Below are 14,020 nucleotides of genomic sequence, written 5' to 3'. Positions count from 1 at the left end.
ACCGGGAGGATTTCAAAATGATGTTCATTTCAAAATTTATTTTGTGCTCACCGTCGTATGGTCAGGTAGGCCAAAACACAAAAACCAGGGATTAATTTCCATTCATCCTCAGAAGTTATCGCATCCAGCGGTTATCCTTGTGTGAGGGTGACGTCTGTTTGCTTTGCCATAACTTTCAGGAGGGAGGTCTGGTAGAAGCTTGATGCTTGACATCCGCCAGTCTCGACCTTCGACCTTTCGCCGATCACGGCCTTTTTTGGCGCTCATGTGGAAAATTCGGTCCTAAATTATGCTATTTTTAGACCCGGTTATTATATTGACCTTTGACCTTACGTGGTTGTTTATTAGGCCATTTAGGGTGGCGTTTCAGTCTTTATTTCGGTTATTAGACATATAACTTTGACTTTTACATTGCTATCTGTAATTTTCTTCAACCTAAATAATACTTTATTATCTGTAATTTACTTCAACCTAAATAATACTTTATTATCTGTAATTTACTTTAACCTAAATAATACTTTATTAATACTTTATCGTTCAATGCAGGAAATAGTATTTAAATGTTATAAACTCGTTTTAAAGGACGAATTCATTCAAAACTCAAGATAGGCCCCAACCACACGATTGTGGGCCTGACCAAACTCGATTAGCAATTGGCTATAAGACACTCGCCTGGAAATGATCAACCCAGGCGGGCCGCCTCAGAGGAGGGTGTCTAGTGTTTAAAGAGCCGAAACACCCGATGAATCTGAGGTACACTACTGATGAGAGTGTCTTAAACATTTCCCTCTCGTAACCATACTTTGAGGGAGCAGAGAAAGTATGGCAAGAGTTGCCTCTTGGAAGAAATAACATACATATCTTTTACTCAAACTAACACTCAACCTTCTAGCCCTGAACCAACACTAAGCCTAAACCTACCATCCGTAAACCTAATGACTAAATCTAGCCTTGAACCAACACTAAGCCTAAACCTACCATTCGTAGACCTAACGACTAAATCTAGCCCTGAACCAACACTAAGCCTAAACCTACCATTCGTAGCCCTAATGACTAAATCTAGCCCTGAACCAACACTTAACCTAAACCTACCGTTCGTAGCCCTATGGACCTGAACCCTAATTTTCCCACCACAAAGTCAATTTGGAAACCTTAAACAGCACTCGCTGACGGAATGCAATGCCTGATCAGGATTATCGGGCGGTGACTTTCGGGTTACTGCCTGATTCGCTGGTCCGGAGTAAGTTTAGTCAAAAACTTTGCGTTCCCAGAGCCGATCGATGTTCAGATCGAACTTCGAACCAACCTTCGCACTAATTCTAACCAAAAACGAGTGCCTGGTCTTCCACATTCTTAGCCCCATGCCTAATAAGGCTACTCTCCTGGAATGGGAGATGGATAAAGGCTCCCTTGGTATAGTCAGACATGCGTCGGCCCGTGCATTCTCCTCAGTCTCCCTACTCCAAACCTTCCTAGACGGGTGCTAGGTTGGGGGGAGCTGTTGTACTTTTTCTAACCTAACCCTAACCGACCCTAACCCTAGCCCTAGCACCTGGAAACTCGAACCCTAACCCTAGGCCTAGCACCTGGAACTTGAACCCTAGCCCTAGCACAGGGGCGTATAGGCCTAATGCATTATTTGGGGGCACCTAACTGGCTAAATGGCGCTAGAGAGACCACCTGTGCAATCGAACCAACCAATTCCCTAAACACCAAATTTGGGACCTCTAGCACTTAATGTTCAAAAGATAACGGGGGGGCACTTCACTCTTCGCCTTTATCTATATAACCCTAACCCTAACGCTAAGCCTAACCCTAACCCTAAGCCTAACCTAAGCCTAAACCTACCATTCGTAGACCTAATGACTAAATCCAGCCCCGAACCAACGCTTAGCCTAAACCTACCATTTGTAGCCCTATGGAGCTGAAACCTAGCTTTTCTAGCCCTAGTGACCAACGCTCAGATAGGCTAACAACAGAGAAGGAAACACAGTTAAAGCCAATAGAAGCATAGTCCAACATGTCTCATTAAAACATAAACATCGTATTAACTTTAATGAAACCAATTAATATATTTTAGAGGGAATGCGATGCCAGATCAGGATTATCAAACTGGAAGTTTGATTCGCTGATCTGGACCAAGTTAAGTGCAAAACTTCGTATTCCTTTTACTAAAATAATACTAGGCCGAAATGTCTCATTATAACGTTAACATTGTATTAACTTTAATGAAATCAATTAATATATTTTAGAGGGAGTGCGATGCCACATCAGGATTATCAAGCTGGAAGCTTGATTCGCTGATCTGGACCAAGTCAAGTGTAAAACTTCGTATTCCTTTTACTAAAAATTAGACTAGGCCGAAATAGGCGACAATCTTAAGGAATAGTTTCTCTTTAAACAGACAACCTCCCATCCCAAATAGGAATCAAAGTTCATCCAATCAACAAAAATATGCGCCGGCCCGTGCCTTTCCTCGACCTCCCTATTCCAAACCACACAGTCTGGTGAGACTGTGATGGGGGGAGATCGTTGTATTTTTCCAAAAACCTAACCTGACCTCTGGACTTCTTCACCACTATACCTAACCCTATACCTTACACCTAAGGTCACTAAACCTAATGTACCCACCCCTTAACTCTTTTAAATTCTATTTATTCTATTTATCCATAATTTATTCATCTTCTTAACTCTATAAACAGTATTTATTCTAACTGTTCAAATTGCAATGAGCTAGAGGTCAAAAGGTCAGAGGTTGGTTGGCAGAGGAGTGAGATTTAAATCTTTTAAGCCTGTTTAATGAAAAATATAAAATAAAAATAAATAAGAATTCAATTATAGATATCACTTAATTTATATTACATAACAGAAATACAATATATGCATATATTGTACATAATTATAATAAATATCAATAAATAAATCAATTTATATACATACATTTTATAAAATCCCTTAAAAAAGTTTAAAAAGGACACAGATACCACAAGACAACATTCAGAAAGATATACAGAGATTTGAGACATGTATGAGTGCTGATGTAAAGAATATTCTTTTAAATGGGAACTGAAGCGGGCTTTTGAAATGTAGGCCAGTGCCTAACCGGAGTCAGACATTGTCTGGCCTCTGGATCTTACAATACCTAACCCACTGAAGGAGATCCCATGATAATGTAATATATCTGATTAAATGCTATATTTGATCATGTCAGAAACTGAAGCTGATTTCAGTCAATTAATGGAGTTTATTCATGCAGCATTCAGATGTTTCACACATTCATCAATTACAATATTATGATCTCAAGATGATTTGACATTGTGTTTCATTATGTTGTAAACTTTTTCTTAAAGACCAGGAGACGTTTTGGATATCTTGAAGCAGAAGTTTCTCTTTATTGAGATACTAGCTGTGTGTCGCTGCAGTCATCAAAAGTCAAAATCTCAACACAGCAGAGTATATAGGTTTCAAGGGGGAGGAGTACATATAGGTGGAATAAATCTAAACAAAGCATGCAAATGTGGTACAGGAAAACAGCTCAGTTAAAGATTTTTCCCAGCCTTGATCTATTTAGCATACAAGTGTCATTCAAATGCATAGGTACTAAACAAAAGGCACAGTTGTACCTTGAGCTTACAATGCTCTTAGAATGTCACAATATACATAACTTTTTCAGTTCATGCTGTTATATTGGAACCCATGTTTAACCTTTTATAAATTTGTAATACAACAATACTTTTTATAAATTTGTAATACAACAATTACAATCAACAGATAAAATCATAAAATATCAGACTGATTTTTATAGTAATAATACAAATGATTGATGTGAGAAAAGCACAGAAACAAACACACTGATTTACTGTCTAGATGAGGATTCATAACACACATTTATTCTGATTGATGTTCATATTACTACACAGCAAAATGCCTGGTGTTAAATTAACTCTCCTGGGAGTTTATTTGAGTACCGTTTCATTTATTCCCATTTCCTTTAATTAATATAACTCATAGATTAGACTCTAAACAAATTCAGTGATTCAGGTCGAACAATGATTACCTTGAATAATTAACGTCAGCCTTGTGATTCCATAACAAAAGATCCTGTCTTTTTTTTATATATTTTGGAAGGATGTCTTTCAAGCTGTTGTGATTTTAAAAAAAAAAAAACGTTCTGAAGAAGTACTACTAAAAAGTCACATAAAAACAGCTAAAACAAAAGAAAATAGTAAGAATAAAAGAAATGACAAAGACAGTTCAGCTCATAATTTATTCATGCCGCAATGCATGATGGGAGCCATGGATGAGTTCTGATTGGGTACATGCGTTTTTGATGGTCACCATTGTTTTTCTCACCCTGATTCTTTGTGTCTTAATTAAATATGCTTTTGATCAAAATATTATAAATTATATAATTACTATACTGATTATACTGCTCACAGGGTTGATGTAATTGGTTAGGGTTAAAAAAAAAACTTAACTCAGTTTTACAGGTCACTGCATGAAGGTTATGTCAAACATAATCAAAGCCACATGATTACCTTTTCTCTGGTATGTTTGGCTGTTATAACTCTGTTACAACAACCAAACAAAATGCAAAATTAAAAATGTACGTGTCAAGAGCCCAACTAATGCAAACACTGACCACTATAATGGTTTCTTAAAAATTGTGATTTTCTCCTTTGGTGATTCTGCTTGTTAACATCAGGTGTCTTCAATAATGATCAATCATCACTTAATTAATCACTAATTATCTCATTAACTTTAACTGTGCTTCAGTGTTAATTTGACACTCTTCAGTGTTACTTTTAACGCTCTTGAGTGTGGAGTCAAATAAACTCCCAGGAGAGTTCATTTAACAGCGGTCTTTTTGCTGTGTGATGAAGAAACTTTATAACATCTCACTGTTACTGATTCATCATCAGCTCAAAGTATTATGGGTAGAATCTATAGTGATGAATCACTATAGTCAGTCTATAGTGATTCATCAACACAGTTTCACTGATGATTTATAACCAACCCAAAACCCAGGATAGAGCGCCTGAGTGAATGTGGTCTGGACTGTGTGGATGAGGCTCATTGCGTCAGAGACGCTGTAGAAGGACAGAGTTCCTGCACTTTCATCCACATACACTCCGATTCTACTGCTGATGGACTCTACAGGGAGATCAATCCGTATTTTATTGTGTCTGAATGAGTATCTGTCAGGTGAGCAGCCCAAACTCCAGGACTGATCATTAGATCCAAACAAACACTCATTACCCTCTCCCTTTCTGCTGATGCTCTTATATGACACTGATATTAACACACCATTACATCCACTCCACTCAATCTCCCAGTAAGAGCGTCCACACACACTCTCTCTACACAACACCTGCTCCCAATAATCAAATCTGTCTGGATGATCAGGATACGACTGATCTGTGACAGTGCATGTAATCACTCTGTTGTTCTCAGACAGACAGAGAAGTTTATGTGCTGTGTTCAGATCTGGAGTGAGCTGATGGGAATCTGATGGAGAGAAAACACATCACAATCAGGAATCATGAATGAATTATTAAATCAGGCACACAAACACATCATCTTTAATAGAAGTCCATAAAATCACTACATATACTGTCATACAAACCTTAACTAAACCTGTCTGAACCTCACAGAACACATTCTCATATGTATGTTTATACTCATATCTCTTATATGTGTGTTTTATCATCCTTATATGAGACTGTTTTCATTATTATATATAAAAGGGTTGAAATGTTCATAAAGATCAGGGGAGGACTGGTCTCCTAGCAACAGTGACAGCAGCTGTTGCTGGGCGACAGTAATGACTGTACTATACTCATTCAAACTGACATTCAACAGTCTGATCCATTTATGCACATGATAAACACATACAGTTGCCATATACAGCTGCATCTCAATAAATTAGAATGTCATGGAAAAGTTCATTTATTTCAGTAATTCAACTCAAATTGTGAAACTCAAAAAAATTCAATGCACACAGACTGAAGTAGTTTAAGTCTGTTTTTTTTAATTGTGATGATGTTGGCTCACATTTAACAAAAACCCACAAATTCACCAAACCAACTCAACAAATTAGAATACTTCATAAGATCAATAAAAAAATTTTTTTATTGAATTGTTGGCTTTCTGGAAAGCATGTTCATTTACTGTATATGTACTCAATACTTGGTAGGGGCTCCTTTTGCTTGAATTACTGCCTCAATTGGGCGTGGCATGGAGGTGATCAGTCTGTGGCACTGCTGAGGTGGTATGGAAGCCCAGGTTTCTTTGACAGTGGCCTTCCGCTCATCTGCATTTTTTGGTCTCTTGTTTCTCATTTTCATCTTGACAATAGATTCTCTATGGGGTTCATGTCTGGTGAGTTTGCTGGCCAGTCAAGCACACCAACACCATGGTCATTTAACCAACTTTTGGTGCTTTTGACAGTGTGGGCAGGTGCCAAATCCTGCTGGATCTTACATCTTTAAAAAGCTGGTCAGCAGAAGGAAGCATGAAGTGTTCTAAAATGTCTTGGTAATGTCTTGGGTGCAGTGACTTTGGTTTTCAAAAAACACAGTGGACCAACACCAGCAGATGACATTGCACCCCAAATCATCACAGACTGTGGAAATTTAACACTGGACTTCAAGCAACTTGGGCTATGAGCTTCTCCACCCTTCTTCCAGACTCTAGGACCTTGGTTTCCAAATGAAATACAACACTTGCTCTCATCTGAAAAGAGGACTTTGGACCACTGGGCAACAGTCCATTTCTTCTTCTCCTTAGCCCAGGTAAGACACCTCTGACATTGTCTGTGGTTCAGGAGTGGCTTAACAAGAGTGGCTTAACAATATGACAACTGTAGCCAAATTCCTTGACACGTCTGTGTGTGGTGGCTCTTGACCCCAGCCTCAGTCCACTCCTTGTAAAGTTCACCCAAATTCTTGAATCGATTTTGCTTGACAAGCCTCTCAAGGCTGCGGTTCTCTCGGTTGGTTGTGCATCTTTTTCTTCCACACTTTTTCCTTCCACTCAACTTCATGTTAACCCTCTGGGGTTAAAAAACATGCCGCCGTGGTTTGTGGCAGTTATTCTGATAACACCAAAAATAACTTTAATTACTCCGTCATTTTTGATTGTACAGATATGAGCAATACATCAATCGAATCTGTAAGGAGTCTACTTTTATTTGTTACACTCATAATAACAACAACAACACTCTGTGGTTTTGTGAAATAAAGCAAGCAAACAAACAGGGTATGCAGTCTGCAGTGTTGTTCTCTGTGATCGTCATTAAGAAATGCGTCATTAAAATTAACTAAAACTCAGCAAATACTCAACACAAAGACATGAGAGATATATCTATAGAAAGCCTGACATGTCTACTTTTAAATGAAGTAAGTCTTATCGAAAATGAAAATCATGTGTTAAAGTAATTTGTATGAAGCCAACACCATGTCCAGTCTTTTTTGTCAGACCTAATTATTTTTAATTTGATCACGCCCACGAGCTACTTAGACTTTTGATATTATAATCAGCCACATGGAGGTGCAAGCGGCGTACCGCTCACATCAACGTAAACAAAGTAGCAAGACTTCATTGTTTATCTCGGCTATTTGCATCTTATTACTGGAAGAAGACGCGCTGTGAGGAGTAAGATTTATATTTCCCTCAGAGGAAGAGCGCAATGCGACGCACAGTGAGATCCACCGAAGGAGTAGGTCTTTCTTTTATTACTGTCATATACTCTGTTCACGAATAGATGTTTATGACGTGCTTCACAATAATAAATTAGTTTCCCAGACATAAAATGGTTTTGTATTGTATAATACATACAAAGCATGCTTGTGTTTATGACTATAAAATCATATATATTTATTTAATTATTGCATAACAATAGGATAATATTAGTTTATTATTAATACTCTATCATACTCTAATCATACTATATGTATATATTACAGATGCTCCTGATATTATACTCACAAATGTTTTTTTGTTTTTTTTCTAGTGATCTGATACCTGCACCACAGATGAATGCTACATGAATGACACATGACGAGTGCTGTACCAACATCAGATGTTAAATTACACTGATATTTTATTGTAAAACAATTTCCTGGACTACTGATGATGAGTTTTGTTTCTTAAATCCATGGAAAGAAGCAGCAATCACTTAAATATCAGGTATAATTTACTTGTTTCACTTATTGAACAGAATTCAGAAAAGAGTTTTCAGGAATGACACGAAGTCTGTTCACGTCTCTATGGTTAGATCAGTGTAGTCAATAATGTGCTTTTGACCTTCATTATGTAGGTTTTGATTATACTGTGTTGTAAATAAAATACAAATAGTCTAAAACTCCATTCTTTGAATCTCTCATTGTTTCTACCTGACAGTCACAGTCTCACTGATGGGCCATTAGAGGAGGGCCTTTTGTCTCTAAGGTGTGAATCACTAAATATTCATGGCTGTTGTCACTCCCTCACATATTCCCTTTCAATCACAAAACATGTCTTAGAAGATTTAGATCAATATATTGTTTTCTGTAAATGCGTGAATGAGATGATTTTCACAACATTTTGTAGAAAAAACTCTAGACTACCACATCCAGTTCTCAAAATTCTCCCTCCAATAAAGCAAACAGTGGTACCAGTCTAGAACATTCAATAAAGACATGAAAAGTCTCTGATGCAAAGAAAAAATTATAAAGAGATGAAACATTCACAGTAAATTTACAAACTTGTTTGTGGCCAGCACACAATGCAGTGTTCTCCACTGTAAGTCTCCAGAACATTTTGAAAGTGGACCTTTGAATAAAAGCCTCCAAGAAGGAGCAAGATTATCAGAAATCATAAGATATTCTTTCCATTTAGTGTCACACCAATGCTTAATATCATAATAACAATCTGATTTTATACATATCTGATAACGCTCTCTTTTTCCAATTGTCTCAAAATTAAGCTCTTGTAACCCTTTAAATGTCAATGCCTTCCCTTCTTGATCACCTTCTATACAAATTTTAGGAGACATAAATAACTTGGGAAAAAGACATTGTATAGGTCCACCAGACAGAAAACAATTAACAAACTGGAGCAATAATAATAAACTGCTCCACTATCCTTACTGATCTTAACCCCAGCTGACCACAAATTTCCTCAGATGATATCCATTTTCTAGAGGTAGCATCAATTAAATGTACAACTTTGGTCGGACCTTTATCGATTAATTTTTCCACAATGGTGTTAAACTTGCAATCACTGCCACCTAAAAAAAATTATAAAACAATGGCTCATTCAAACCAAAATGGTCATACTCTTGTATCTTTTAGTCAACACAGTGCAAAGACACAGGGCACCAGTTTTTATTGTCTCCAAGGTCACCCTTTTTGGGTAATAAAGTTATCATAGCTCTCCGAAGGCTCAACGGAAGTGTGCCTTTTTCCAAACACTCCAAGAAGACTGAAAACAAGTCTTTTCCGATGACTGGCCAGAACTGCTTATAAAATTCTGCATTTAGCCCATCCAATCCTGGAGCTTTACCCGGAGAAAGTTCATTAATAGCAACAGCCAATTCATCAAAGGTCAAAGATTAATCAACCATGTGTTTCTCCTCTTCTGCAAGACCAACACTGGCGCTCCTCAGGGATGTGTTCTCTCTCCACTGCTCTTCTCCCTCTACACCAACGACTGCACCTCCAAAGACCCCTCTGTCAAGCTCCTGAAGTTTGCAGACGACACTACAGTCATTGGCCTGATTCAGGACAGTGACGAGTCTGCCTACAGAAAGGAGGTTAACCCTCTGGGGTCTGAGGGTGTTTTTGGGCCCTGGGCAAGTTTTGACATGCCCTGACATTTGTGCTTTTTTCAGTATCTTAAAAACATATTAATAGCTAAAGTCTGATTACATTGTAATCAGCACAAACTGGGCTACAACATTATGTAAGCAACATTAAAGTATGCATGGTTAGTGAAAATCTATTTTTTTAAGTCACTGAAATAAGGCCATGAAACACATTCAAAACATTAGTTCACAAGACTTTTGAGAACTGGGTGTGGTAGGCTAGAGTTTTTTCTACAAAATGATGTGAAGATCATCTCATTCTTTCGTTCACAAAAAACAGTATACTTATTTTCATTTTTTTAAGATGTGTTTTGTGATCAAAAGGGAATATGCGAGGGAATGACAATGGCCATGAATATTAAGTGATTCACACCTGAGAGACAAAAGGCCCTCCTCTAATGGCCCAACAATGAGACTCTGACTGTCAGTTAAGAAACAATGTGAGAAGATTCAAAGATTGGGGTTTTAGATTATCTGTATTTTATTTACAACACAGTATCATCAAAACATTCATAACAAAGGTCAGAGACACATTATTAAGCACACTGATCAAACCAGAGAGATGTGAACAGATGTTGTGTCATTCCTGAAAACTGTTTTCTGAATTCTGTTCAAAAAGTAAATCATACCTGATATTTAAGTGCTTGCAAAACTCATCATCAGTAGTCAAGAACTTGTTTTACTATAGAATATTAGTGTAGTTGAAGATCTGATGTTGGTACAGCACGCTCAGAAAAAAAACAGTTTGCAGGATTCATCTGTTGTGCAGGTATCAGATAACAAACAACTAAAACAAAACAAAACAAAAAAAACATCTGTGAGCATGTTAATATCAGGAGCAATTTAAAGCATCCTTGTTAAGTAAAGGGATTAGTTCTATAATTTCTATCCCAAAAATATTCATATAAGTTTCTGGTCACTAAAATAAATAAATAAATGAATAAATCAGTGAGCATGTTGATAGGCCAGGAGCAACTATATTGTTACATTAGCAAGTAGTAACATTGCCCATGTGATTTATAGCTATCATATGCACACATGCTTTGTATTTATTATTATACAGTACAAAAACAACATCTGAGAAACTAAATTATTATTAAGCACATTATGTACCCATTTGAGCAGATATTTGCAGACAGAGTATTCAACAGTAAAGATTGGTCTAAACATATTCGTCTAAACATTAGCCTTACTTTTATGTAATATTATTTGTGAAACATAAAACGTTCCTGATTCTTTACAGATGCAGTGAAAGGTTGCCTATGATATTTCAAAATCAATTTCACACATTTTAGTCAGGAATTATAGTTCTGGAAAAGTCCAACTAGTAACTGTGTTCAAGTTTATTTCACAACAACACATTATCTAATGCCAATAAGAAACATTGCTTACACTGTATAAGAGATGTCCTCAGCTTGCTGTAGCCGCGCTCGCGTTCTGTTTGTGAGATAAACAAGCTTAGCCTATTCCTCTCAGTACATCATCTTCTAGGCTAAAACCAAGGTTTAATCCTCTCAGCGCCTTCTTCTGAAAACAAAAGTATCCAACATAAACATGTTGCTGCTTTGTTTACGAGTTGATGTGGGCACGTCTCTCACGTGGGTGTTTGTAATATCAATAGCACCGAACAGCGCATAGGCGTGATCTAATTAGAGGTAATGAGCTCTGAGGGGAAAAACAGGACATTGCGTTGGTTACATACGGATTACTTTAACACAGAATATTTGTTTTCAATAAGACTTACTTTATTTAAAAGTAGACAGGTTTCAGGCTTTCTACATATATATATCTTATGTTTGTGTGTTGTGTATTCACTGAGCTTTAGTTCATTTTAGTGACACATTTCAACTGGATATTCACAGACTTGAATAGACTGAAAGGACACCCTGTACATTTTATTTATTTAAAAAAACACACAAAAGTTTGTTGATATGGTGAGTGTACACAAATAAAAGTAAACCCATTACAGGGTTACCTTAGCCGACCCCAGGACATTAAAGACCTAGCTGTATGGTGCAGTCTGAACAACCCGGAGCTCAACAAGCTCAACAAGCTCAAAAATATAGAGACATTCAAGTTCCTCGGATCTGTCATCTTCCAGGACCTGAAGTGGGACACTCACATCGACTCCATTGCAAAAAATGCCCGACAAAGGTTGTACTTCCTTCACCAGCTGAAGAAGTTCAACCTTCCGCAAGAGCTGCTAAAGTAGTTCTACTCAGCCATTATCGAGCCTGTTCTGTGCATATCAGTTAACTGTCTGGTTTGGCTCAGCTGCAAAAGCAGACATCAGAAGATTACAGAAAATGGTTCGGACTGCCGAGAGGATTATTGGTGCTCCCCTGCCCATCCTTCAAGAACTGTACACATCCAGAGTGAGGAAGAGCGCTCAGAAAATCACTCTGGATCCTTCACATCCAAGTCATTCTCTCTTTGAACTTTTGCCATCTGGCCGGTGCTACAGAGCCCCAAATACCAGGACAGCCAGGCACAAGAACAGTTTTTTTCCTCCAGGCAATCCACCTAATGAACAGTTAAATGTTCCCCCCATTATGCAATAAAAATGTGCAATAACTTTTTATTTATTAGTTACCACCCCATCCTAGCACATCCCTACATCTCTACCTCTTTCTATTCTATTCTATTCTATTCTATTCAATCATTTATAGTACAACTGTACATAACACTTATTTCTCAATTATTTTTCAAATTTTTGTCTATTTGTATTTACGTATGTATATTTTATTCTCATCTTATTTTATTGTCTGTATGTTGTTGTTGTTGTCTCTGTGTACTGGAAGCTAATGACACTAAAACAAATTCCTTGTATGCACAAGCATATTTGGCAATAAAGCTCTTTCTGATTCTGATTCTGATACATCCATGCCTGATGGTCAAGCATTAGAAATCATCCGCGTTTGTCACCATTCTTGCACCCACTGACCGATGTCAGCCTAAATAACTCTAACACCCAAAATAAAACAAGACAAAAAGTAATGAAAAACAAATAAAGAAGAAAAATCCACTCAAACACGACTCGCACCCACGCCAAACTCTGTCCACTCGATCCAAGCATGCAACACGCACAGAGAGAGAGAAAGAGGGAGAGAGTCAGACGTACATTTCTTCAGTCCTGCTGTAATCCTGGATTCTCCTCCATGATCCACACTATAAAACATACAAAGAGACACAGTCAGTCAGTAAACAAACACACAATTGCCGCCATGCAGAGTGATGGAGAGGCAACATGTTTTTCTTATATTTAACCCTCAGGTATTCCTTACTTATAATGTGACCATACACCTTAACTAACCTTTTTTCAGTTAAATAAATGTTCTATATTTTAATTCAATAATATTTATGTAATATTTTGAGGTGATCTTTTGGTACTAAATACTATTTGTGCAATAATCATGGTCCATTAATGAGCACTTAAAATATTTTTCACTTACATTAAAATTAGTGTTGCATTTATGGTTAAAATAGAGAAAAGGATTTTAAATTCATAAATAAATTATGAGCTGAACTGTCTTTGTAATTTATTTTATTCTTACTAATTTCTTTTGTTTTTGCTGTTTTTATGTGACTTTTTCGAAGCTTGTTTTGGGATGTTCAGAGTTGATCTGTTTATCTGAATATGCCGTTTGTCACCACTGTTGAGATTCCTATGCTGGTTCTTGATGTCTGTGTGTGCCTGAACAAAACACTTATTCAGAATGTTTTTAATCACAACAGCTTGTCACAAATAATTCCAAAATAAATAAAAAAAGACAGGACCTTTGTTGTGGATTCACAAGGCTGATGTTAATTATTCAAGATAATCATTATTTTATCTGAATTACCAAATTTGTTTAGAGTCTAATCCCTAAGTTACATTTTCAATAAACGAGATATAATTTGAAAATTAGACTCTAAATGAGTTCAGTGACTCAGATAAAAAAATGATTATGTTAAAACATAATCATCTGATTCTGCTTGTTTACATCAGGTGTCTTCAGTAATGGTCAATCATGCCTTCATGAATCACGCATTATCTAATTAACTTTAACTCGGCTTCAGTGTTAATTTGACACTCTTCAGTGTTATTTTTAACAGTCTTGAGTGTGGAGTCAAATAAACTCTCAGGAGAGTTAATTGAACACTGGACTTTTGCTGTGTAGCTTTCTTCCTTTC

The 14,020-nt window shown here is 37.0% G+C and overlaps 1 protein-coding gene across 1 annotated transcript in view; it reads right to left on the bottom strand.

The window, feature by feature from the left end:
- Positions 1 to 3,304: 3,304 nt before the first annotated feature.
- The window catches only part of LOC127171037 (NACHT, LRR and PYD domains-containing protein 3), a 77,484-nt gene continuing 66,768 nt past the window's right edge, over positions 3,305 to 14,020 (bottom strand). Inside the window, exons 7-8 of the mRNA XM_051119445.1 lie at positions 12,969 to 13,015; positions 3,305 to 5,508 (exon numbers count right to left, since the gene is read on the bottom strand). Of these exons, the coding sequence (XP_050975402.1) occupies positions 4,985 to 5,508; positions 12,969 to 13,015 (571 nt within the window). The 3' untranslated portion in view covers positions 3,305 to 4,984. The remainder of the gene's footprint in view (positions 5,509 to 12,968; positions 13,016 to 14,020) is intronic.

Source organism: Labeo rohita, chromosome 9, assembly GCF_022985175.1.
Source record: "Labeo rohita strain BAU-BD-2019 chromosome 9, IGBB_LRoh.1.0, whole genome shotgun sequence".
Lineage (NCBI taxonomy): Eukaryota > Metazoa > Chordata > Actinopteri > Cypriniformes > Cyprinidae > Labeo > Labeo rohita.
Note: the sequence above shows the minus strand (reverse complement) of the source record. Positions and strands in the feature narration are given on the sequence as shown.